Source organism: Ambystoma mexicanum, chromosome 2q (genome assembly GCF_040938575.1).
Source record: "Ambystoma mexicanum isolate Mex_15411 chromosome 2q, UKY_AmexF1_1, whole genome shotgun sequence".
Lineage (NCBI taxonomy): Eukaryota > Metazoa > Chordata > Amphibia > Caudata > Ambystomatidae > Ambystoma > Ambystoma mexicanum.
This window is the reverse complement of record NC_090924.1, coordinates 1,099,626,165-1,099,652,575: the sequence shown is the minus strand read 5'-3', so window position 1 is coordinate 1,099,652,575 and position 26,411 is coordinate 1,099,626,165. Positions and strand designations below refer to the sequence as shown.

The 26,411-nt window shown below is 47.0% G+C and overlaps 1 protein-coding gene across 2 annotated transcripts in view; it reads right to left on the bottom strand.

Annotated features, from left to right (window-relative positions):
- The window catches only part of VPS50 (VPS50 subunit of EARP/GARPII complex), a 2,190,829-nt gene that overhangs the window by 1,952,188 nt on the left and 212,230 nt on the right, over positions 1–26,411 (bottom strand). For both annotated transcript variants that reach the window (XM_069648466.1, XM_069648467.1), the window contains one exon: positions 3,819–3,890. In XM_069648466.1, coding sequence (XP_069504567.1) covers positions 3,819–3,890 — 72 coding nt within the window. The remainder of the gene's footprint in view (positions 1–3,818; positions 3,891–26,411) is intronic.

The window sequence follows — 26,411 nt, the reverse complement described above, 5'->3', positions numbered from 1 at the left end:
GTGCAAATGGTGGGGCCTGGGCCCTAGGTCACAAACGGTGGCCAGATAGCCAGTATAGTTTCAGCCAGGAATTCAGCAGGGGAGAGGGGAAGAGAAAGCAGAAGCAAAGAGGAAGGTTTTGAGGTGCTTCCGGAACCGGAGATGGTTCTCCTCAAGTTTCAGGGAGGCAGGAAGGCTGTTCCAGAGGGAGGCCTCTGCCGAGGAGAGAGATCTACTCCCAACTCGTTGCGTGGAGAAGTGATGGACCATGAGGGAGTTGGAGGCGGACGAGCTGAAGGTATTGCGGCCCCAGATCCCAGAAGGCCTTGTGGACAATGCAAAGTGTTTTGAACTTAATCCTTGCAGCCACTGGGAGCCAGTGCAGAGATTTCAGTCCTGGAGAGATACGATCCCAGGGCTTGAGGCCATGGACAAGTCTCGCAGTCCTGTTCTGGATAAGTTGCAGAGGGCAGAGAGTAGAGGCAGGCAGATTTAGATAGAGGCTGTTGCAATAGTCTAGCCTAGAGAGAACCAGGGCTCTGGAGACTGAGAGCTTCTGGGGGAAGGAGAGGAAAGGAAGAATACCTCTGAGGAGGTGCAGCTGGTAGTGTGACTTCTTGGAGACATCAGAGATGTGAGGAGAGAAGGAGAGTGTGGAGTCGAAGATGTCGCCGAGGTTTTTAGCCTTGCAATTGTGAGCAGAAAGAGGGCCAAGAGATGCCGGCCAGAGAGCTGCAGGGAAGGAGGGAGTGTGAGTGCCAATGAGTAAAATCTCAGTCTTACTGGCATTAAGGCACAGGTCATTAGCCGCACGCCACTTCTGGATAGCAGACAGACAGTCAGAGATGAGGGAAGGAGAGGAGGAGGCCGAGGGTAGCCTGAAGATGAACTGAGTATCATCCGCACTCAAAAAGTTGGGGCAGAGAGCGGCGATGCGGTGGGCAAGGAATGCCAGATATTGGTTGAAAAGCCAGGGAAAGAGGTTAGATCCCTTGGGGACACCACAGGTAGAGAGAAACATATCGGAGAGGAAGGACGCGAGTTGGACCTGGGAGGGTCGGTTGGAGAGGAAAGAGTTCAGTCACGCCAGAGCCTGACCAGTGATACCCAGGTTATCACGGAGACGGCTGAGCAGGATGGCACGATTGACAGTGTCAAAGGCCGAAGAGAGATCAAGCAAGATGAGGACACACAGGGTGTTGGAGTCGAGGTTGCAGAGCAGGTCTTCACGGATGTTCAGGAGAGCAGTTTCTGTGCTTCTGGCAGCTCTGAAGCCAGACTGATGGTCATGAAGACAACCAACAGATTTGGTGTGGAGATTAAGTTGGGAGATGGCCAGTTTCTCCAGGAGCTTGCCCAGGAAGGGAGTGATGGAGATTGGGCGATAGTTAGCCGGGGAGGAGGGGTCGGCAGAGGGATTCTTAAGAAGAGGGTGCACAAGGGAGTGCTTCAGGGGGGATGGGAAGACTCCAGTGGCAAAAGAGTGATTGCAGAAATCAGCGAGGGCAGGAGCCAGGGAGTCAATATGGTCCTTGAAAGTTTTGGACGAACAGGGGTGAACATGTTTCGATGAGACTTTCATAGATCGGACTTGTTTAGAAACCTTGTCTGCAGAGAAAAGGGGAAAGGCAGAGAAGGAGGGAGGGGGGTGGCTGCAGTAGGGCCAGAGGAGGAGCAGGGAATGGAAGGAGCGAGGCGAAAGGAGGAGAGTGAGGACAGGATGTCTTGAGTTTTAGAAATGAAGTGAGAAGCCAGTGCCATGCAGAGGGCCTGGGAAGGTACAGGAGAGGTGTAGACTGTGTTATAGATTTTAAAGAGTTCAGCCGAGTTTTTAGATGCCGCGGCGATGCAGGCTTGGATAAGGGCTTGGTGTGGACAGAGAGCCGGCAATGCCTTTGCAGCATGTGGCAGGCCAGTTTGTCAGAGGATGAACATGAAGCACGCCATTTCCTCTCGGCCACCCTGCACTTGAGTTTTAGGGTGACGAGATCTGCGTCATACCAGGGGTTACACTTGGCTTTGGGCTTCATGCGGATTCTCATATACACATCTGTTCCTTATTCAGTCTGGCTAAGCCATGCTCAGTCAGCCAATCAAGCAGAAGGGCATTCATGCATGCAGGCACCCAATCAGGCTCACATGTATTCAGGCCGTTCACTCCACCCAGACACCCTTGGAGGACCTGGTATTTCCCCATTCAGGGAACCCATTCCCAGTCGAGCCCCCATAGGGCTCAATGGGAATGGGGACCATGCTAACAACGGGCCCGTTTGTAACAGGCCCGTTGTTAGCATGCTGGTCCTTTAGCGGCTCCCACTAAAGGCACCTGGTAAAACCAGCCGCCCTTAGTGGGACCCGCTAAAGGACCTCGAAATGCGGCGGTAAGGGGTTATCAGAACTGGCACCTTTACCGGCGCTGTTATCCCCTTACCGCCAACCTTGTAATGACCCCCATTGTGTCAAACACAGAAACTAGACACTCATAACAAAGAATGTGAGCACCCTTCAGACTACATTCATACAGGTGCCACTGCTACGGTGTACCCAAAACACACATCCTCTAGGAAGTCTCCAGTCAGTCTGACAGGAGGCAACCCCAGAGCCATTTATGGCATTTCCAACCAACAGCCAGTCAGGTGGAAGAGACAGAGTCAGGGCTTCCCAGGACTCTGGGAAACAAGGTAAACGGCAATAGAAACCAAGAGGCCACAGTGGCCATCTTGCCTTCTATCAAGAATTATTTGATTCCTATGGCAGGGCCAGGGAGTTCCCAAGATGGAGGACACTCCGAGCCACTGCCAAGTCAGCATGTAGCTGCCAACAGCCCATACCCTGCTCTGTCGGCAACACTCAGGGGCCCAAAACACAAAGAAAGGGTACAAGTGTGTACCCCCACGCATGGGTGTCATAGGGGTATCCCATGAGTGTTGTTCACCAAAAGGAAAACATGAAAAGCTGCACTGCCAGAGGTCCGGACTGGACCTCAGTGGCAGAAAACATTGAGAAAACACACACACAGAAGTCGTAGGACAAGGACTAGGAGGCCCTGTGCCTCCAAAAGGCATTGACCTTTCCCTGGCCACCTGCACAGACGATCCCGGAGGAGTAGATGGGGGAAAACCCTCAGGTTTCTCCCAGTACTTAAAAGGCAGATCTCGTTTTCACTTCTGAGGTCCACATCATTTTGGATCTACAGTTCAACTAGAGAAGAGCAATCTTCGATTTTGGAATAAATAAAGACAGTTATCGTTATTTGAAAAAAGTGACCTACAGTCCGTCTTCCCAGCCCTGTAAATGCATACACCAAAAGGCGGTCTTCTATTTTACACACAAAATTAACAATAGTTTATAGCCTATGCTATTCTTAGTTTAGTGTCTTCTAATAGAAGCTGCCCCATACAATCAAGCCAATCTGAAAAGGATTGTCACAGAATACTCCAAGTTTAAATATTCGCCAACGGAGAAGCAGGCAAAGAGCCAGGAGCATGAATGTGTAATCGCTCATCTTGCATTTAATTGGACTATATTTAAAGGATGCAAGTACCTAACAATTAATCAGATTGCAAGAGATGATGCCAGACGCTAGCAAGGCAGATTACTCTTCTAAATATTACAACCTTTTGTGTGGCGACGCATCAAAGTGTCTGGGAGCTCAGAGCAAAAATCATATTTCATTTGAAGCTATTAGCGATTACCCTTAATCACGTCATCAGGAAACCTGCGTGCTCAACAGCAGGAGAAACATTAATGGAAGCAGAATTAAAAAGGGTTTACCGAGACAAGAGTGATGAATGCGATGTGGCGATTACACAGGTATAGGAGCACCGTTTTGTACTTACAGCAGCCTGTTGTTTCTTTAATTTATCTCTGTACTCTTCCAATTCTTGCAGATTAAGGACGGGGGGTAGCTTCTGGAAGAAGTAGAAATAGTAGAACAAATCAAACTTTAACGTGTATCCAAATGCACAACGATTTAAACGAGTTACACTAGGATTTTTCAAAAACAAGACCACCAAACGAAGCGTGAAAGCGACAGGCTAAAAAGACCTTAAAACAGCGGCGTGCATTAAGAAGATGACGAAGAGATGTATTAAAGGCACATTGCTTGCAGGTTAGAATAAAACATACAAGTGTTATTTCTGCACTGTTCAGCGTTTCTAGTAGAACCAGGAAATAAAATCTTAGCACATCAGCTGCGAGGGCAACAACTATCTAAAGCAATGGAATTTAGGAGCAAAATATAAACACACGTAAAATGAAAAAATGTCACGAAGTGGCATTTATTAAACATTTCATTAATAGTATATTACTGTTGACTTAATAATGAGACATCAGTAGGGTAGCTCACGCTCTCTGTAAAGAGCCCCAATATCTCTTCTCTAGGTGCCAGTTAAGGGCTGAACATTTACCAGGATTTTGTTCAAGTGTTTAACCCACGAAAAGGCACAGAAACAATCTCAACTAAAAGATATAAAGAAACCCTAGCATTGTACAGAGTTCATGAAGCCAGCATTCGTCCAAGCAGATTTACTTGTTCTCATGGACGTCATTTAGTGGTGGCTAGCGGTACAAGCTGCTGGGCTTCACACTTAGCTGCCATAAATTGATATCTCACTCAGCAGAAAAGCACTATTTTCACGTTGGTTTCGACAGCATAAGGGTGTGTGTGAAATCCCATTCTTTCTTTTCAAAATTACAGCTGCTTGTTCAGTGCGAGTCATCACCATATTTTGTGTGTGTGTATTTGTATGTCTTACTCATGATACTTATTTGTATGCATTTTTGTAGATTATAGAAATTACCCTCTTTTCATACATATAATGTCCCGGCGGAGTGGCTACAAGAATTGGTATGGCTCCGAAATTCTGTATAGCCCAAAGATGATCCAATTAGGGAAGGCCTTGCTGCGCCGACAGCATGGCACTCAGAACAGCGCCCTCTCATCACGCTGACAGCCATGCTGCCAATGCGCCATAGCTCTAAGCGCAGGGCACCCATGATGAGAGGGAGCACCGCACTGACAGCCATGTGGCCAGCACTGACTGACTCTTCAGTGCAGCAATCCCGCTCATTACGGGAGTGCCACGCTGAGAGCTATGTAGCCATGGTTGTCAGTGTGGCATCCCTCTTCACTGGAGCGCCATGTTGACAGGTTCTCCACATTGCCGGGACACACCCGACAGACGCGGCCCATGCACATGGGCCTGTGCACATATTTCTCCATCTGGCATCCCCCACTTCCTCGCCCATATCAGCTTCCTATTTCGGTCTGCTAGCAAGCACCTCCTTGGGAGCAGAACTCAAGGCCATACTATATTGAATTCGCCAGGAACCTCAACAGAGGGACTGAATGGGGCTCCTCCGGGAAAGATGTGGACCACTCTCTGAATGCCTCCCTCAATCTGTGAAATTGGAATGCCAACCCAAATGCATCCCCCAATTGTGCCTTGATTGACTTGGTCCCAAACACCCCATCAGGGTAGAAGTCTGCTAGCATACGTATTCCGTGCCTAAACCATTCCTTCCTAATTCTATCACCGAACGTCGGGGCCTAACATTGAACCCCACACACCCCACTTCTGGAGCATAGGGGCAGGTCACAAGCAATCGAACTGGCATTTATCGGCATTTATCATTTATCTTAATGGAGATCAGGGAGACCTGAAATTAATATGGGAAAGCGGATGGTCTACCTAACCTCAAATGCGGAAACCGTTGGGATTCCGGTGCCCAGTATGAAGCAAAATAAGCTTGCAATGCCAGGAAATACAATTCGAAGTCCGGGAGTCTCACTACACCCTGCCCCTATATTCCTACCAGTGAGTCCCACTGAATCCTAGGCGTTTTTGGGCTCCACACCAACTTAACCATCAAGGATTTAAGGTCTGAAAAAAATTGGGAGCCCGGTCACACCGGGACATTTAAGAACAGATACAGTAATTTCAGGACGATAATCATTTTAATGATCCCCTTACACAGAAGAGAAATCTGGAGTGATGCCCATGCATCCACCTGGCTCCATATGCACCCCATAATTATCTCTAAAAAATTGAGCTCTGGATCTGCCCACCCTGATCCCCAAGTACTTCGTCGATGCCTGTTCCCAGCAAAAACTGTCCATGCTAGCGGGGCGCATTGTGCCCTCATTCAGCGGGAAAAGGGCCGATTTGGACCAGTTCCCCTTCAGTCCTGACAGACACCCATATTTTTCAATTTCCTGACACAGGGGAGTTAAGTTTCTACCGGGATCCTTAACATACAATACTGTATTGTCTGCATATTATGAAATTGATTCCCAAGCCCCTCCCAATGCCAGTCCACGATGGATGTGTAACCGCCGCAATCTGACTGCTAACGGTTCCATTGCAATAGCGAATAAAAGTGGGGACAGCAGAGACCCCTGGGATGTCCCTCTCCCACAAATTATAGCCTCAGGGTGTCATCCAAATAGCCCAATCCTTGAGGTTACCCCAGAGTAGAATACCCCAACACAGCATATAAAATAAGGGGGCACTCCAAGCTTCTCCAGGACAGCGAAGTGGAATTCCCACTCGACCAAGTCAAACGCCTTTTCCATGTCTAGCATTATCACAATTGCCTGATCCGACAAGTCAATTTGTGCTAGTACCCCAAATAATCTTCTCAGGTTAACAGCCGTGCTCCTGCCCGGAATTAACCCTGCCTGATCTACATGTATTATAGAAGGGAAGAATGGCAACAGTCGATCAGCCAATATCTTGGAAAAAGAATTTGTGTCCACGTTGATCAGGGAGATAGGCCTGTAATGAGGTGCGGTCCAGCAGGTCCTGGTTGGCTTTCAAAATCAATGTTATAATCCCCTTATGCATCGTAGGGGGTAAGGCCCCTAGTTCCACACTTTCTTGCCATGTCTGCAATAAACACTCCACGACCCTAGGCCCAAACTCCTTAAAGAATTCAGAGGTTATTCCATCCGACCCCGGGGCTTTACATGATATCACCCAAAGTGATTGTAGTGTTTAAGGCCTCTACCGCAGGAGCGCCGTCAGGGTTGCACCCCGAACAAACTCCAGAAGCAATTCCGGGCACATGTCAGATCTAGCAGCGTACAGATTCCCATAGAAATCCCAGAACTCTGCCAGAATGCCACCTGGGTCCGACACCAGGGAACCATCTGCCCGGCGAACGTCCAGTATATCGCCCCGGCCTTTGACACCTTTCAGCATCCTAGCCAGGTATCTACCTGGTTTACCCTCCTCTCCGTATCTCCACGGCAGTTGGTGGGCTGCCAAAAAAGTGCACCTCTCTATCTGTCTCCATTCTAAATTGGTTCAAATCAGTGCAGACCTCTGCCAGGGAGTTAGCGGATCTACTCTCCCCGTTCTTGGCTTCCAACTCTGTAAGAGTGGGTTCTAGCACCCCCCAATCTGCTGAGGATCCCCTTCAATACCCTGCATTCTATTGAAATGCAACGCCCCCTCAAGTTAAACTTCAACGCCTCCCAGAGGCTACGGCTGATGTACCGACCCCTCATTAATCTCAAAGAACGATGAAACGATTTCCTGCACCTCACTACGGTTGAGACTACATCTAGGATGCCCCGACCTTCAAAGCACCAGTGTGGTCGGACAATGGACATTCCAGCGAGGCAGAACTGCCACAGCAACAGGGGGTGATCAGAGAGAGTTTGCAGAAGCATAGTACAAGATGCACTGCTGCCGGACTGGTTAATATGTAGTCTATGCAAGTGCGCGAGACATGGACAGAGAAATACGAAGAGTATCCCTGATCCTCTGGATGTAATGCCCTTGATAGATCCACGATCCCCAACTCTTCCATCCCCTTGTGACAGATGAGTCCGAATGCACACCCACAGAGGATCTATCCAGCTCTATCCACTGAACTGCATTGAAATACCCGGCCATCACCAACTGTGTATGGGCATATTTCCCACACCTTGCCCACAAGTCTGCATAGAAACCATGGTCCTCCACATTTGGCGTGTACACATTAACCAATGTAATGAGGCACCTAGCCAACACCTCAGAAACTATGACATACCTTCCATCAGGAACACATTCCTTCTCCAACAGCTTAAATCCCAGTGACGTGTGGATAACAATCATCACGCCTCTTGAGTAGGAGGAAAAAGATGTATAAAATCTGGCGCCTACCCAAGATCTCGCAAAGCGAGCATTACGTACCACCATTAAGTGGGTTTCTGTGGCGCTTGATATATGCCACCACTGAGCATTTTTGCATGGTTGTTGAGGCCCTGCACATTCCAACTAAGTAGAGTACAGATATCGGAGCCCTGGCCGCCCGTCATTGTTCCCATAGACAAGACTATTTAACCTCCCCTGTATGCATCCACTTGGAAGACATGAAGACCCCCCAGATGCCCATCTTGTATGCAGTAACCGCCAGTAAAACAGTCCTATGCATTCGGCACTGAATTTTCGCCACATATGAACCCGTTTTCCTTTAACGTCCCCAATGTGAAACAAGCCCCTCCCCACCCTGTCTCAGCTCCTCTCCTGCTCCCCGCCACCCCCATCTCTCACCTCATCCCCGGCCCTCAGCTTCCACCCACCCAGGCATTTTGGACTGAAGGGGTGAAATCCTGAAAGAAGGATGCCTTCGCCTCCCTGTACTGTAATTGCCCCTGCACATGTGCCTTCGGTAAAATGGTATCCCCGTCCTTGTAATTCAACAATTTCATGATGACCAGGTGTGGGATCTTTCTGGGACGCGGTATCTGTCCTGAAATACAGTGTGCCCTTCCCACTATCAATTGGGGAGATAGCGGGGAGTCTCGGAGCACCTCTTTAGTGAAGGATTCCATGAATTGTTCCATTTTGCGTGCCGATATCGACTTTGGGATTCCCACCACCCTGACATTGTTACATCTTCATCGAGCTTCCAAATCTTCATTCTTATCCCTTATTTCTTTCACCTCCCTCTGTAAGCCTCGAATAGCTGCCGTAACTTGGGAACTTGTATCTTCAAGCACGCCCACTCTGTGCTCGGCCTCTCAAAGCAAAGTACTCTTTTTCTCTATCTCTATCCTCTCCTGCATTCAATCCATTTTGTATTCCATGCCATCGAGTTTAGTGTTCACTGCGGCAAAACCACTTTTCATTTTGGCAAGTACTAGGCTTAACTCAGAGGACTGCCCTCTAGGAGTCAGGGATGGGCTTTCATACGGACCAGGCTCGGATGCGGTGTCGCTCGCGGTGGGTCTAGGCAAGCCCATAGTGCCCATGTGCAGAGGCAGTCCCTCCTTTTGTGTGAAATGCAGGCGACCCTGCTTCTTGCTTCCCAATGCCATTCGATGTTACCCCCTCAGATCCACCAGTGGTGAGTGGGCCCCTCCGAGCGCAGCAAACACTAGCCACTTTCGTCCACACATAAATACGCCTTGTATGATGTATACACGAGTCAACCACCGTACTGCTTCTTATGTGGATCACACAACTTGTACCTGCAGGGCGCACTCGTATACCACCCCACCACGCTCTTCCAGTCTCTGAGTAGAGGAGGCAACCCATAGCCGGGCACTTGATGGGGTACCGAAAAAAATACTTTGCCCCGGGCACCACCCACGTGACAGGTTGCGAGGAGGGAATGCCGAGCCGTGCAGGTCTGGTCTGTCATCCTCCGCCTTACGGCACCCGAGCCCCGCAGTCTTAGTGTCCTCAGTGCTTCCCTTTGCATTGCACTGCAGCTACTGTGGTCCCACAGGGGGCCCAATTCTTGCCCCACATCCATGTCCCACCATTCTCCATGCAGCGACAGACCCCCAAATTCCACACAGCTTCAGGACTCCCTTCGAACGCCCACCAGAGTCTCAATATCCTGCTTCCAGCAGTCCACAGGAGAAATACAGTGGGGAGAGCACACCAGTCTCCAGAATCTACACCCCCCAAAATCCATGATGATACAAGCACCTAGAGACTCCCCCCTCCTATTCCGCTACGTATCGCAGGGTTCCGGGCTCCACTGGGAGAGGTTCTCCTTCCTCCGCAACCGGCTGGCAGAGCACCAATCAGCACTTCCCTGAGTGGGAGCAGTCAGCGGGGAAGCCATAGGACAGACCGCTCCAAGGCAGAGGCTCCACAACTCTCGCGGCTCACTACGTCCCACCAGAGCACCACAAAGCCAGACACCAGGGACCATCGGGCTTCCACAGGACTGCCCCAGACCCTGGTCCCACCTCCGGCACAGTCGTCCTCTCCACCTCTCGGTGGGCTTCCTCCAGCCTCCAGAGGGGGCGGAGGGGACAAGCATTTCCGGGCTTGTGCTGTAGCAGCACATGCAGCCCTGTGCCCCAGACTGCAGCCGAGTGATCCCCACCGGCTCCTAAGGTGTTGCGGTGTGTTAGGAACCGTATAGCAGGGCCAGAGCAGTCATGGGCCTTCCTCTCCTGTAGCTCGACCACAGAGCTCAGAAAGCAGCGGCTATCTTGGTCACCGACTCTCTAGCACCCCCCTAAGATCAATTTTTTACCCATGAAATGCACTCTCATAATACCTGCAACTCATTTACTCCACCCCCATACCCTATCCATTCTATGAAAATCTTGATTACAGAACCGTTTATCCGAATCTGCCACCTCTAGGGGGGCATTGCTGGTCCAGTGACCCAAGGCTATGAAAAAGAGAATTAGTCTACACTTGCCATATGATGGACAAACCTGGGCATGTGAGGCCATACATAACATTTGACTATACCTGGCGAATGAGCTTTTACCTATGCCACAGAGGGTTGAGGGTTTTCATTATTCTTAAACAAGTTGAGATATGCAGATTGTTAAGTCTGACTATGAGCAGATTGTTCAATGTATGAATTGTTAAGCATATGCACCTGGCTGGAAAAAGACTGGGGGAAAAAACACTAATGGGCGTCTCTCGCTCATCTCCCGAGGGTTTTCCCTCTCTAGGCCAGGTGTCCCTAAACCCCAGATTTCCCCACTAGCAATCAGTAGCACGTACCATCTAATATTAGCTTAGATGAGGGCCTAAAGGCAATTGCCTGATCTGTCGATCTCCCCTGGGTTCTTCTAGGTCTACCTATCCCTAGTGTGTTCTACAGAGGTTATGGTTTCTAATAGCAAGTTTCAGATAGTGTGGTTCTTTCTCAAACTCACATGCTTCTGTGTCTCTCTCTGCTTTCTCTTGATCTTCTCATTCCTTTTTTTCTCCCACCGTCCCTTCTGTCTCCTCCGACTTTGCCCATCATCTTCTCCCCTTCACGTCCTCCTATTGCTCTTTTGTCTGTTTGTATCACTGTTCTTGACACACACACTCTCCTTTTCCTCACACTTTTCTCCTAACCGCCTGCTGACTTCTCACTGCACCACTCTCCCCATCTTCCACTACGCCCCATTCATTAACTCCCACTACACCTCTTCTCTCTACTATTCACACCCCTCCTCTATACCCAAGGGTGAGGAGCACTTTATAAACAAACAAACAAACCCAACACAGGGATATGCTGCTCTGCTCACCCTTCAAGGGATAGTGATTTTCCCAATACACTCTCTCACTATTCTCACCCCCTCAATTCTCTCCTGCACCCTTCTCCTCACAACTAACTCCTACAACCCTCACTACTATCCTTACACACTCCCAACACCTACACCCTCTACCTACTACTCTCACATCCCTACTTTGATCTCCCTCACTACCTTTACTCCCACACTCGCTCACTCACGGATATCCAAGAATCCTTTTCCACTCCTTGAGTCGTCAGTCCCAAACTTTTCCCAATCGATAGCAACATTTAGACTGGGGAGGAGATATGAAAACATTTCCACTATCAGTTATAAAACCAGGCATGGATCCTATGATATCCCGACTGAATTCAAATGGAGAAAGCTTGGCAGGAATTCCTGGAGGCCAGAAGAATATCCTTTCCCCACTTGGAACCGGGTAAGTCAAACACTTGGCCACATCATTTTAAAAAAAATCCACATATCCATTCGCACTACAGCTGAGAGAATGCAACTTTATCACTATCCCAAAACCTGGGCCGGAAACCACATAAATTACAGGTTTCCCCCAAAACTGAGATGCACAACTTAGCCTTCACTCACTATCACTGCTAGTCACCATCACTCCCAAAATGCATAATTTTACCAAGAACAAAAACCAAACTGTATATCCTGGAACAGGTAAGTGAAATAAGGAGCAGGAAAGAGAAAAATCAACAGAGACCAGGCGGAACCGATTAGAACCTTCAAAAAACACCTTGCCACAGTTCTAAGAGATTTGTGGGGAAAAAAGGCAGTACCCAGCATAAGGCCAAGAGACTCTGCAGTCAACTGGCCCAGGACCACTCACAGAGTTTGTCCAGCCAACCACACACCCCTAACAGACAGCACAGCAAATAAGTTTCCAGATTCCTTCCGTCACCAAGAGAGACTTGAAAAGAGAGCCCTCTCTACCCTTCTCCTTGAAAAACAGATTTTATTTTCAATGAAGTTTTCCAGAGGCAGCGAGATGCTCAAACTACTAGAGGGTCTAAAATAAAAACATTCCAACAGAGATGCTAGGACCCCAGCGAACCCCTAGAAACATTATTGAAACCACAGGGATCATCAAAGTAGTTCATACAATCTTGGGGTGTGCAAGCGGCCATACAAGCGGCCTTGGCCAGAAGGGGGACATGGAGTCACCGAGGACATGGTGTCAAATGTTTTATTAAAGTAAAAAGGATAATGCCTATCTTTCCTTATCACTATGGGTGGTCCCTGCCCTATGTTATTAACTAAGGTGCTCGTCAGTCAGCCGTGAATGTTCAAAAGGAATAAGTCAGCTGTCCAAAACTACCCTTTTCTGACCCTACCACCATGAAAACTAACTTAAGTCTGGAGAATGACGCCCTTCTTCTGAAGGTACTTCTAGTACCAGTCTTTTTACCATGGAATCCGCAAATAGTCTCTTGTGACTTCTTGGATCATAATCTTCTGTTCCTTAATTGAGTTATTGTGCTTTCTCTTCCCTTTGGATTAACTGAGCTTTGTTGGGATTTATTTGATATGTGGTTCCATTGCCTACTTTCTCCAAGCTATTTTCCGTATCCTGCTTCCGCCTCAATCTTATATTGGTTTTGTACAGGATGTTGTTACTTTCCCTGGGGTATTCTTTATACATTCTGCGCTTCTCTCATTATTCAGCTGCTCAACAGTTCTGGGTCTAAAGTTACAGCATTTGTACTTCATTTGTTTGAAGTTTAACTCAGTTTTAGACTTTCTACTGGGACAAGTTAACTGTCCGGTACAATGATCACCCTCGGTCCTCCCGTGCCTACCTTCTCCCTGTTACCTTTATTCCGGCAGGAGAACGTCTTTTTTTTCACAAGTAGTAGTGGGGCAATGTTCATGAAAAAGATAAAAGTGTTCACAAAATGATAAGTCAGGATTTTCAGGCTGTTGGCCGCCCTTCCCCACGTTTTCAGTACGGGACAAGGCGGTTCACTCGAGCATAGCACACTCTCAGGTTTCTTTGGAAAGAGCACACAGTTCCAATACCAACATCAGGGCCTTCTGTGCCCAAGTCTCTTAAATTACCAAGTCTCTTGATTCAGAGGGCATGATGTACCAAAACAAATGACCACTCTGTATATGGTATCTATCTTGGTTTCAAAAGTTCAGTCACTCCTTGGATATTCAATTATATCCATGTCGCACATCACATACACCTCACACTCTGTTCTTTGCAGATTTCTTAATACAATGTTGCTGCTTGAAACCTTGGTTCTAACAAAGACCAATCTGCTATCTGTCTCCCTGACTCCCTGTATGTGCTGACTTTTCTGGCATTGCTTTGTTGTAGGAGCCAAGGACAGTACTACGGCAGCAATCACTCCTCCCCGTCTTGGCTATCGATGCGGGAGAGCCCCATATACATTCGACACACAATACACCTTTCTTCAGCTTTAATTCCCCGTCTAATGTTTCTTATTCTCGAGGGCTCGTGAAAGTAGCGGTTTTCCTCCGAAAAGGCCAAGGACAATTCCCTTTTTGGAACCCTTTCTGGTCTTGCTGTCTTTCTCCTCTTATTAAACTGCCATCTCGAAACTGCTGCTTCCTCGTGTGTTTTGCCCTGCTCTCTGTGTGCTTTCATGCTCTGCCTTTTATCCTTGTGGGGAAGAGAAAGGGAAGTCAGGTGTGTGTATTCAACGTTGACTGCCTGATCTTGCCTGGTCTCAAAATTGGGAAAACATGGCAGGCTTTCATACAGAGTTATAGCCCTTGTATTCCTATGGGGATTTTTTCTGTACCCTGGTTAATTTTCCCTCAACCTAGGAAGGTTATTAAAGTAGGAAGGGTGAGTTTTTGGGGAGTTGTAGTGTTTGTGGAATGAATTAGAGAAATCTGTAAAATAATAGTTTGGAGGTCTGCCAAGGGAATAACCAGGATATTGTTGTGTAATGGTAATGGTAAGAACGCATTTCTTATTTGTTTCCGGAAAGGTCAAGGGGATATTGATATGTTGCTTCTTTGGAAACAGAAGAATACTCTGTCTTGCCCTCATTTTCCCTGTTTGCAATTTCAAAGTATCGCTGATAATAACCTGGGAGAAACGCCTCAGGTTTCTCACATCACTTACTCGTCTCGGTGTGTTGACATCCTGATTTAAAGGGACAAGACTTTTTTTTTAAAAGATCATCGTATTTGTTAGGAGTTTCTTCATCCCAGTCTTGGTATTTCACAGCGTCTGGTATTATAAAACACCCCATGTAGGCCATAGTGAGGGGGCGTCCCCTGGGGAAAAGGGATGAATTACATCAATTTGTCACACAACTTGCCTCAATGCATCTTTCCCTAGCACTAAATGGAAATACAAGATGGCCATCCTAGATCTTAAAAACCTTTCCTCCTCTTTCCTTGCCTGTACAACTAATCAGTCAGGATACAAGCCAGTGCACTAGTTTTAATGCACTCATGAAAAGAGAGGGAGCTCCTGGTGTTTTGCACAAACCCGAAAGAAGCAGACATGCTTTTCACTGTTCCCTTGATACAGCAGAACCTCTGGCAGATACAGGATGGAGACCATGACACCAAGAAGAGACTCCGGGAAAGAGCCCTTGGTAGGCAGGTCACAATATTGGTTGCATGAAAAGGACACTGAATGAGGCGTGAGACATGCTTATTTCCACAGAATAATAGAGAATCCTGAGGTCGAGAAGTGACCTCAACAGTGCATACTGAGAAGCCTACCAAAGGTCTATGAGAAACCTCAATCGTGAATCTTGAGAAGCGGAGGTTGTGGTGAGACCTTAGCAGTGGCGGCTGGTGAATTTCTTTGGGTTGAAGGGCCACCTTTTTGGCCCAAATATACAAGAGCAACCGAGCGCCCCGAGGGGTTCCGAACCAACTATGAGGGTTTCGGGGTAGTTCTCCTTGCCAGAAAACGTTTACTATGATGGGTCCAAATGGTGCACTGTACAGTACACTTTTCATGAAAAATTGGAAAAAAAGCCACACAGTTGTCAATCGGTTTTGTAAGGCAGAATATACAAAACTCCAATCGATGAAAGCCACCAAGATTGTACAAGAGTATTCTCCAGCACATTTTCATGCTGCCTTTTACCACAATGTATGCCAGTATAAAAACTGGCTGTGCAATACATGTCCAATATATTCCATCATTACCATATAAGAACTTCCAGGTAGTAAAAAGAGAAAGTATATGCAGGCTGGGTGTACCAATGCTGGCCATTCTAGCCATTTAAAAACACTCATCATGTTTGCTTTACTCCTGATACACAGAATAAAATCAAGAATGTCATGCCCTGTGGTGAACCGGAAGTAAGACCCGGACCAGACAATATGGTTCAACAATAAGTCTTTATTTAAATAAAAAGAAAACGCCTCACTTGCCCTACTGCTAAAGGGGATTCCCTTCTTAATAACTGAAAGGTGCTTGTCAAGATGTAAAATAACTAAAATCAGTCCTCCATCCTAACCAGTCCAACTAACTGCCCTACTGCTAGATGAAAAAGGAAACAAAAACAAAAGAAAGTGTGTTCACACTGGAGGTTGTTAACACCTCTTAGCTGACCCCCTCTACTGCAGACAATCTTTGAGTATTGAATGTTCATCCAAGACACGGTTTCTGGACTGAGTCACAAAAACGTCTCTCAAAAGAACAAGAAATCAAAAGTTCAAAATCCAAGGCTGTCTCAATTCCTCTCATTACAATGTCACTCAGTTCATGGAAAAAGTTCAAAGTGGTCAAAATAATTGCTCAGTTCAACAAAGGTTTCAATGCTTGAACCCAATGTACTAATCAACCTATCTCCCTCCAACAATGCTATATCCTCAGGCCCAACTCGCTCAATCAGGCCTTCACACTCCAGGGTAGCGTGGGCGTTGCATTCTTTAGTTCAATTCAAAGAATCCCTGGATCTTCAGTCTTGGTATCAGTTCTTGAAGTCCCTCATGACACATCAGCCCATGTACAGGCCATCCACGGTTTCCCTTACCCCTGGGCTTCTCTTGCATAATTCTGGCGGGGTGTGTATCCCTTTCTCCTTATAGGACTGGTCAATATGGCTCTCTTGGCTTCCAGTATTCTTATCTGTTTTGCTATCACTCTGGACACATTGGTCCTCGCTCAGGTTGTTCTGGACTCACTAGCTGGTGAATGACTCAGGGTTTGGACTTTCACGCAGCAATCAACCGCCCACCTCCCTTCTTTCTGTGCAGCCTGCATACATGTTCTCTTGGACGCTTCTGCCATGGAGAGTCAGTGATGCTGGTATTGCCAGCATCCGCCTCTGCTTGCCGTGTTAGTGCTTCTCGTCGTGGTGCCTTCCCTGGGCCTCGCCAGTGCTTGTGGCTCTCCCTCTTTCTCAATTTCTCTTTTCGGTACAGGACTGAAGAGCTTTCATCCCCGGTGTTCCTAGATAAGGCAATGTTTCATGGGCTCCAGGGCCACCAAGTCCTCTCTGTGGTCTCGCCTACAGGCTCTCTGCATTCCACGAGCCAGTGGCTTTGTCCGATTTGTGCGGTGCCTCCCCTGCCGTTCTCCTTTGCGTCAGGGAATCTCCTCCTCCAGGTCAAGGCTTTGTTATTTTTATAGGAGTCTCTGCAACGAGAAGCGACATGTAGTTGATCTAAGGAGTTGAGCCTGCAGAGTATTCAGCAGTGGTGTCAACCAAACAAAAAGGCTGCATCACATTTACAACTTCTATGGTCCCCATATAGACCGAGTACAGTTTTCGCAGGGGTTCTTATTATACCCGGGGGAGTCCTCGTCACCAAAGGGGGAAGTCACTCCCAATGAGGTCATGACTGTCCAAACCCTAAGGATGGTCTTGCGTAGGTGAATTTGTAATTTGCCAGATTCGTCACAACCCAAAGCAGCCTCCACCCCTACATTTAGTGGCCCACTCCCACTTCACACATGCAGGGACACACACACTCTCATTCAAATGCATTCATGCAACATACACTCTCTCATTCACGCGCACATTCAAATAGGAACTCTTTGCATGCATGCATGCATGCATGCATGCATAGCTAAAAACAAACACAAACATGCCCATCCCTCATCTCTGAAGCACAAGTACACTGACTAACAGGAGAGGACTCTGCTCCTGTCAGTCATCGTGTGTATGCTTTTAGCGCAATAATGAGAGACCGCAAAGCCAGACTTAACAATTTCTTTTGCACAGCCAAAAGGTAGAACAGTTCCCCATGCAAATAAAGCTCACAGGTGGAGTGTGCCGCCTGGCAATCAAGAAAAGGGGCAGCAGCATATTCTTCAAAGATAAAGTCTCCTGGCATCTCGGAAAATCATAACCCATTTCCTGAAAAAACTGTGAATAAGATCAAATTAAATCAACAATAATAGGCGAAACAATAAATATACGCCCAATTGGCCTCTCCTTCCATATGCAGTATTTTAACTAAGGCAATATCATGAGTAGTGATCACTTGCAACTGTAGCAATCAGTGAATAAGTTCTAAGACATTAGAACGATTAAGAAAAAAGCTACAGGAAGTGGCATGAAGGTCAAGAAACTTAATTATTTTTTTAGGCAGACTCCGTACCACTCAAATCCTCTACCACAAAATCGTGTTTCCGAACCAGGCTTACTGCCGGACATTTCTCCCAAATAACCTTCGCCACATCATGATCAGTACTCAAAACTAGAACCGGAGACTGCACAAGTGAAAGGTCAGCCTCAGCGCATAAATGCGTAGAAGGAGAAACCACCATTTTCCTATGTACCCACGTATCTAAAGGACCAGGCTACAGTTTGTCCACCAGACGCTTACGTCTGGCTCCTGAATGGGTAGCAACCAGTTTATAGCCATCTTGAGTTTTTTGACATTCAAGACCATTGGGAGAAGACACTGCCAAAGATTGAGTTGATCTCAAAGGGCCACTGATAACCACTTTGTTGGAACTTATTATTAACTCCACTTCTCCGCTCCTGTATTACTGTGCGTGAACAACATCAGTCCCTCAGCAGGGTGCTACTTGCCCTCACTGATCCATACAGCGCAAAGGCTCAGAGGCTAGGAGAGGGTGGACGGGGGCGGGCAGAGGACATCTGCCACCGCAGAGTGGCCACGTGAAACTGTTGTGCTGCAGTAGCGTACACAATACCACAGCACTTACCAATGCTAAGGCTTTTCCTCCACCGTGCAGCCGCCCACACACTGCAGGCTCGCTCTTGTGTCAGGACACACCACAGATCACTGTGAATCACCACCAAATCTTGCTGCACTGCCGCTCCAAAGACCAAAACCACAGGTGGAAACGAGATAGCACCCAGTCTAAAAGCACAAGTTCAGCATCAGCTAGAGGAAGGGACCTAGCAACAGACCAAGGTTCCGCTTGTCAAGCGTCAAGTTGCACTATGCAAAACCACGGTCTCGGTCCGCCGCTTCGGACACTCTCAAGCCTTTGCAGAGAGATCAGAGGGATGAGAAACAGGCCTTAAGGCAGTTTTTGTGGGAACTGGAGCAGGAAGAGCAGAGCAAACTTGCAAGCTTAAAGGCCAGCGAAAGCTCAAAGTAATAACACCCAGAGATACCCAAGTGGAACAGAGAAACTTGTGAGGCAGAGGAACCCAAGAGACCGAGCTCTCCCAAGAGAGCAACAGAACATAGAAGCAACAGAACATAGAGAAACCTGTGAGGCAGAGGAACCCAAGAGACCGAGCTCTCCCAAGAGAGCAACAGAACATAGAAGCGTGAGAATATCTCATTGCGAGAGCATGACGTTTGCTATTTCCCTGAGACTGTGCCAGTGGGAGAAAGAGCTATATCCTTGGGTGTAGTGTGAGCTGCGCATTATATTCCTTAGAGGGGAGCTGGCTGTATATTCTTTGAAAGTGGGCTGTGTACTGGTACTAAAGCTCTCAGAGGTGTGCTCTGCACTATATGCCTAGAATTTAGCTGGGCACTATTTGATTTGAGGTATTTCTCTAATGTTCCGAACAGAGTTAACTTCATCTAGGCGCAGAATGTTCCAAATTAAACACTAAGATTTTATAGTGCCAAAATCGTAGCCGCTTTGATTTATGGCCTAGAAGTGGTGCTTGTAGATGTGGGGACCTTCTTGAACTCCCTTGAAGGAATGCTATGGAAAAAACCCTTGGTTTGGCTCTGTGTCCTGTGTCAATAGTTGGGGCTTATATCTCTTGAATCTTTGGTAATCTGGAAGAGGCTGTCTCTCTACGCCAAGATGTGTGAACCCCCTCCCAATAGTTTATTTGAAGACTATAATATAATTCTAGCTGGAAATTCAGTGGATTCAGTGGCGAATTTTACTGTCTTGATTGTCTTACCTGCGTTAGGTTCCGACATTTCTGAATGGATTAATAATCCAACAAAAGTGGAGAAGAAATTATATAGATTGGTGCCTAACCACTGAAAAGTTGAACACTTATTCACAATATACCAAATTTCAATGTTTCAATGTGCATCCTCTTCTCAAGAAACCCACAGCTGATCCCTCTTGTCCGGCTAACTATCGCCCAATTTCCATTACTCCCTTTCTGGGCAAACTGCTGGAAAAGTTGGCCATCTCTCAGCTCAACCTTCACTCCAATTCTGTTGGCTGTCTCCATGACCACCAGTCTGGCTTCAGAGCTGCCAGAAGCACAGAAACTGCTGTCCTGAACATCCATGAAGATCTGCTCTCCAACCTTGACTCTAACATTCCCTCTGTCCTCATCCTCCTCGATCTTTCCTCAGCCTTCGACACAGTCAACCATACCATCCTGCTCATCCGGCTTGTGTGATAACCTGGGTATCACTGACCAGGCTCTGGCCTGGCTGACCTCTTTCCTCTCTGATCGACCTTCCCAGGTCCATCTTGGGTCCTTCCTATCATCTATCTTCCTCTCTACCTGTGTTGTTCCCCAGGGGTCTATCTTCTCGCCCTGGCTTTTCAACCAATGCTTGGCAACTCTCGCCCACTGCATTGCCACTTTCTGCTCAAATTTCCAGTGTTACGCTGATGACACTCAACTCATTTTCAGGTTGCCCTTGGCCACCTCCTCTTCCTCTCTCATCTCTGATTGCCTAACTGCCATTCAAGATTGGTGTGCTGCCAATGATCTTTGTCTGAATGCCAGCAAGACGGAGATCCTTGTCATCGGCACTCCTCCACCATCCTTTTCCCTCACTCTCTGGCCGGCCTCCCTTGGCCCTCCTCCTACCCCCACCTGCGAGGCTAAGAACCTCCGGTCATCTTTGACTCCACACTTTCCTTCTCCGCCCACATCTTTGCTGTCTCTAAAAAGTCAAACTTCCTACTGCACCTCTTCAGAGGTACTCTTCATTTCCTCTCCTTCCCCAGAAGCTCATGGTCTCCCAAACTCTGATTCTCTCTAGGTTGCACTATTGTAGCAGCCTCTTTCTAAATCTACCTGCCTCTACTCTCCGCCCTCTGCAACTAATCCAGAACAGGACTGTGAGACTTGTCCTTGGCCTCAAGCCCTGGGATCGTATCTCTCCAGCTCTGAAAGCGCTCCATTGGCTCCTCTGCATTGTCCATAAGGCTTTCTGGGGCCTGGGTCCAAAATACCTTCAGCTATCCTTCCGCAAATACCTCCCCTCTCATGCTCTTCACTCCTCTACCTTTAACTCCCTCAGGGTCAGTTATTTTGTAAAGAAATGAGCTGGGTGTAGATCTCTGTCCTCGGCTGGGTCCTCCCTCTGGGACAGCCTCCCTGCCGCTCTGAAACTTGAGGAGAACCATCTCCAGTTCCAGAAACACCTCAAGACCTTCCTCTTTGCTTCTGCCTTCGCTCCCCTATCCCCCGCTGATCTGTTCTCTCTTGGCACTGTGCACCTGGCCACCCTCTGTCCTCCTGGCCAAGGTACCTGCTCACCCTGCCACCCGCCCTCACTGCCTCTGGGCCATCCCTTGCACTGGGGTCTGTATCTGTACCCATACAGCACCCCCTTTTTTTCTTCCTGCACTTATCAGACCTACCCTGTCTGCATCCTTAAACCCAGCACTTGCCAATTGCTGCTGCACTACCACGGTTTGTTGCCTTTATTATTTATTAATTATTATTTATCTTTTTCTCCTTTGCTCCGCACTTTCCACTTCTCCATCCACTTCTCCATCCTTCCATGCACTTTTCCCCTCCCCCTCTCCCATGCAGTTGCGTGATCTCGATGTCATTGGGCCTATTAAGAACGTTGTTTTGTTCTTCCCCGTTCCCCTCCCTTGCCTTGTCGCGCTCTGAAACACTTGCGTATCATATCATTAGGAAAATGACTTTCTTATCAAAGTATAAATATTCATTTCCTTGTAATAAATTGAGGAGATGGTGCATGAGAGTTACATTAAATCAATTTCCAACACTTGATTGTCTTGGACCAAGAATAGCCATTCCAAAAGATGAAAGAATTTGTAGGTGGTGTGGTAACGAAAAGGAAATGGAGTCCTTAAAACACCTTGTCATCTATTGTACTCAACCCAAACACCTGAGCTAGAGGTCTTGTGAGATTCCAAAACTCCTCTTTTGTGGATGCAGGAGAGGGCTTGTGGGAGAGGATGATGCTTGTGGATAATTTACAATAGTCTGGGAATGATCACCATTTTAATAGAGCTATTTTACCCCCTATGGCCCAGCTGCGTAACCTAGTTGACAAATGGGTTAAGTAGTTACCAAAGTTGTTGTTGTGTAAAATATCATGTCCCCTGGATGTTACAACTAAGTATTTTATGCTGTTAGGAGGCAGGTAAAGTTGACCACATTTGATGGTTTCCGAGTCCCTTTGATTAGTGGAAAGAGTGCTGACTTGCTACTGTTTATAAGGATCCCCGGGAGTTTATCAAAGATGATTAAATCTTGTGTTAGGGGATTGAGATTATATTGAGGGTTTTTTAAAAACAGTATAACATCATCCACATATAAAGATATAACATCAGGGACACCCGCTATAGTGACACCACTGTAAAAGTGTTTATGCCTTATGAAGTCACCTCGGGGGTTCAACTATAATGGCGAATAGTAAAGGTTAAACGGGACACTCTTGCCACATGTTCTATTTTAATTGTGTCAGAGAGAAATCCTTTTGTGTAGACTTGTGCAGTCAGGGAAGTATATAGCAGTTAAATGTAAAAGAATAATGTGGCCCAAACAAGCATTGGGAAAGTACAGAGTACATTATATTGCCAGGACACAGTCGAAAGACTTTTGTACATCCAGTGCAGCCACCACAGCATGCAATTTCAGATACATCTGCGCCATTATGATGAATATTCGCCTTAAATTAAGGGCAGCCGACCAACGTGGGACAAAGCCGGATTAATCAGGGTGAACAGGGTGTGTCATTATTAGTCTATTAGCTAGTGTTTTGGCAAATATTTTAATATCAGTGTTTATTAGGGACAATGTCCATATGATCCACATTTGTCAACAGGTTTATTAGGCTTCAAAATAGTTATAAAAGCCTCACACATGGATACCGGAAGCCGTCATTTTTCTAAAGCTTCTTCTCATACCTCAAGAAGACGAGGGCAGAGGCTCAATTTATACATTTCATAACAGTTGCATTAAGGCTGTCCGAACCAGGAGTGTTCCCTGATGGTAGGTCATCAAATGCTTGGATACCCTCATCAATTGGAATAGGCAAATCGAGCTGCACTCGGGTATCTCTTGACAGCTGCGTTAAGGAGAGCCCATCTAGAAATTTGAATATGTCTTCTGATGGTGCAAGTATGTTTGCGCACGTAGAGCTCGGTGTAGAAATCCCTAAAAACCCCATTGACTCCTATGCACGTGTGGCCCATATGTACGTTTCTATTTCTAATGATCAGGATATAGGTAGGCCCTCTATCAAGCTGTATCAGCCTGGCAAGAGTTTTACCGGGCTTATCTTCTTCACCATAGCACCTAGCTGCTGCAGGAGCCCCAAATAATTTAAATTCTCTATCTGCATCGTGCCGAAACGTGTCCACAGCATCATGTACGATCACTCAATGCCCACACCCTAGAAATAAATGACTTAATAACCACCCAAGACTTAGACATTCTTGCTATCACAGAGACCTGGCTTAACGAAGCTTCCGGCCCAGCCATCACACTAGCCCTACCACAAGGGTATGCCATCCTTAGACAAGATAGGATTGCCAAACCAGGAGGGGGGTAGCCCTTATTCACAAAAACTCTTTCCATCAGAACCTTACCCCACCAAGAGGAAGGTAATGTTGACATCCTATCAGTCAAACTAGCACTCTCACCAAATAGCACAATAAATATTCACACCATATACCGTCCACCTGGCCCCACCACCAATTTCATAGGTCACGTCAATCACCTCCTAGGTAACAATATTAAAAAAACCACTAAATCACTACTTATAGGAGACCTTAACTTAGGATTCAACGACCCCAAGGACAAAACTGCTATCTCTCTAGCCAAAGACCTCGACGACCTAGGCTTCTCTCAAAAGATCACATCGCCTACCCACGCAAAAGGACGCATCTTAGACTGGATTATGGACCATAATTGTAACACAGCCATCACCTCTAATATTAGCCTCCCATGGACAGACCACAACCTTCTCCTATTCAACATCCCCGTCTCATTAAGCACTAAAGTGCCTACCGCAGCACCGGCGACCCTAGCCAGAAGTGCCAAAAAGCTCACCACAAACGTCAGTGCACTCCTTAATCTGTCATTTCTAGCGCCCCCATTCTCCACAGATCCCAACATCCTCGCAGAAATATTCAAAGACACCATCACAATGGCTGTCAACACCGTTGCCCCACTGGAAAACAAAAAAGAGAAAAAAATAATTCCACTCCAATTCCTGGTTCACAGAGGAACTCCAGAATCTGCACAAAGACAAACGCCAGGCCCTCAAAAACTGGCAGTGTAACCCCTGTGACACCACAAAAGATAACTTCAAATCCATAGCGAAATCTGAAGCCTACAACCACTGTATCTCCGCTGCCAACTCCCACTCTAAAGAACTCTTCAGCATCTTTAAAGAATTAACCGTACCACCCACTTGTCCTGATGAGATCGTTTAAGACGAGGCATGGTGCACAGGCATACAATCAGCCATGCTTGCAAAAATAAGCTCCTCCAGAACAAGATATCCCAACACTTCAATACTTTACCTAAGCAAAGCACACACGCACAGACAAAACCAATTGTAAAAACAAGCAACACTCCAAAATTCGCTTTCTCCGAAATCTCTGTAGCCGAGGTCATTGACATCCTAAGACACCTCAAACCCTCACAATGTAAGGGTGATGTATGCCCCCCCAAAATCATAAAAGACTGCGCAGAACCGCTCGCCCCTCTTCTCACGGCATTCATCAATGCGTCTTTCAAAACGGGCATAGTCCCAGACAGCCTTAAAGAGGCCTGGGTGTGCCCTCTCTTAAAAAAAACAACGCTAGACCCTGCTAACCCCAACAACTACAGACCTAGAACTACAGTTCCTTTCCTCCTGAAAATACTTGACAAGGCCGCCCACAAACAGATTCAACTTTACCTTGAATCGAACGCGATCCTAGGAAAAAGACAATCTGGGTTCCGCAAAGGACACAGAACTGAAACTGTCCTTCTAGACTTAAAAAACGAAATCACCAACATCCTGGACAAAGGCAAGCCTGCTCTCCTCCTTCTCCTTGACCTTTCAGCTGCGTTTGATCTGGTAGATCACACCACACTTACCAGTCACCTGACACAGGCGGCACACTTCTCTAAGGACGCAGCTTCCTGGGTAACCTCATTCCTTGAGGGCAGAGCCATGAAAGTATTCTCTAACACAGCTCAAGCAGCACCCTCCATCATCCACTGTGGTGTCCCTCAAGGCTCTTGTACTGCCCCCAAGCTCTATAATCTTTTTACCAAACCTCTCTTTGATAAATTAGACGCACTAGGGATCACTTACACAACTTACGCTGATGACACGCAGGTTCTCCTTCTCCTGACAGGGAATTATCATCAAGACGCCACTACCTTACAGCAAATTTACTCCACCATACAAGCATGGATGGCCACTAACGGCCTCTGCTTGAATGTGGACAAGACTGAAATACTCATTCTAGGCCAGAAATCCACACTCTCCAACCTCAACCCACTGTACCTCTACTTCAACATAGATAACTGTATCATCCAAGTTTTACCTTCAGTAAACACACTGGGGGTTCACATAGACGCTACCTTATCCATGGACAAACCAGTCAGCGCCATAGTCTAGTCTCGGCCTCGGCACTGAGTACTAAACTCATCAATGCAATAAAACCATTCCTGACTAAGGATAACTGTCTCTCCATCGCCAGAGCAACCATAGGAGCCAAATTAGATTACTGTAATGCGCTCCTAGCCGGCACCTCCAAATAAAACCTATCTAGGCTCCAAACAACTCAAAACAACGCTCTTGGAGCAGCCCCCAGCATACTGAAAAGAGATCACATCACACAAGCCAGGAAGGCAGCTCCCTGGCTCCCAGTCAAGGACCTTATCTCCTTCAGAATTCTCACTACCATGCATAAATGCATCAACCTAGCAGCACCCTCTTACCTATCTGACACAGTATGTAGAACTCAATCCACTAGACCGATCAGAGCACAATACACTAATCAACTAAATATACCACGCATCAACAGATCTAAAGCAGGAGGTATAGGCTTTCCCTTCCTCGCACCTAAGTTTTGGAACTCCCTGCCCACTGACCTCAGAGCTGAAACATCACTCTTCTCCTTCCGCAAAAAACTGAAAACCGCCGTCTTCAACTAACATTGTTCACTTGGTCCTCCTACTGCTCAATGCATGTCTGTAACTAAATAAGAATATCGTCCTATGTAACACCGACGGACATCAACTGTATGTAACTAAGTATAAGCAACACAGTAACAAGCATCACAATGCCTTCGGTCTGCTGTGCGCTCAACAAATGTGAATAAATAAATAAATGTATGCACAAGAGACACTGTGGGGGTTTA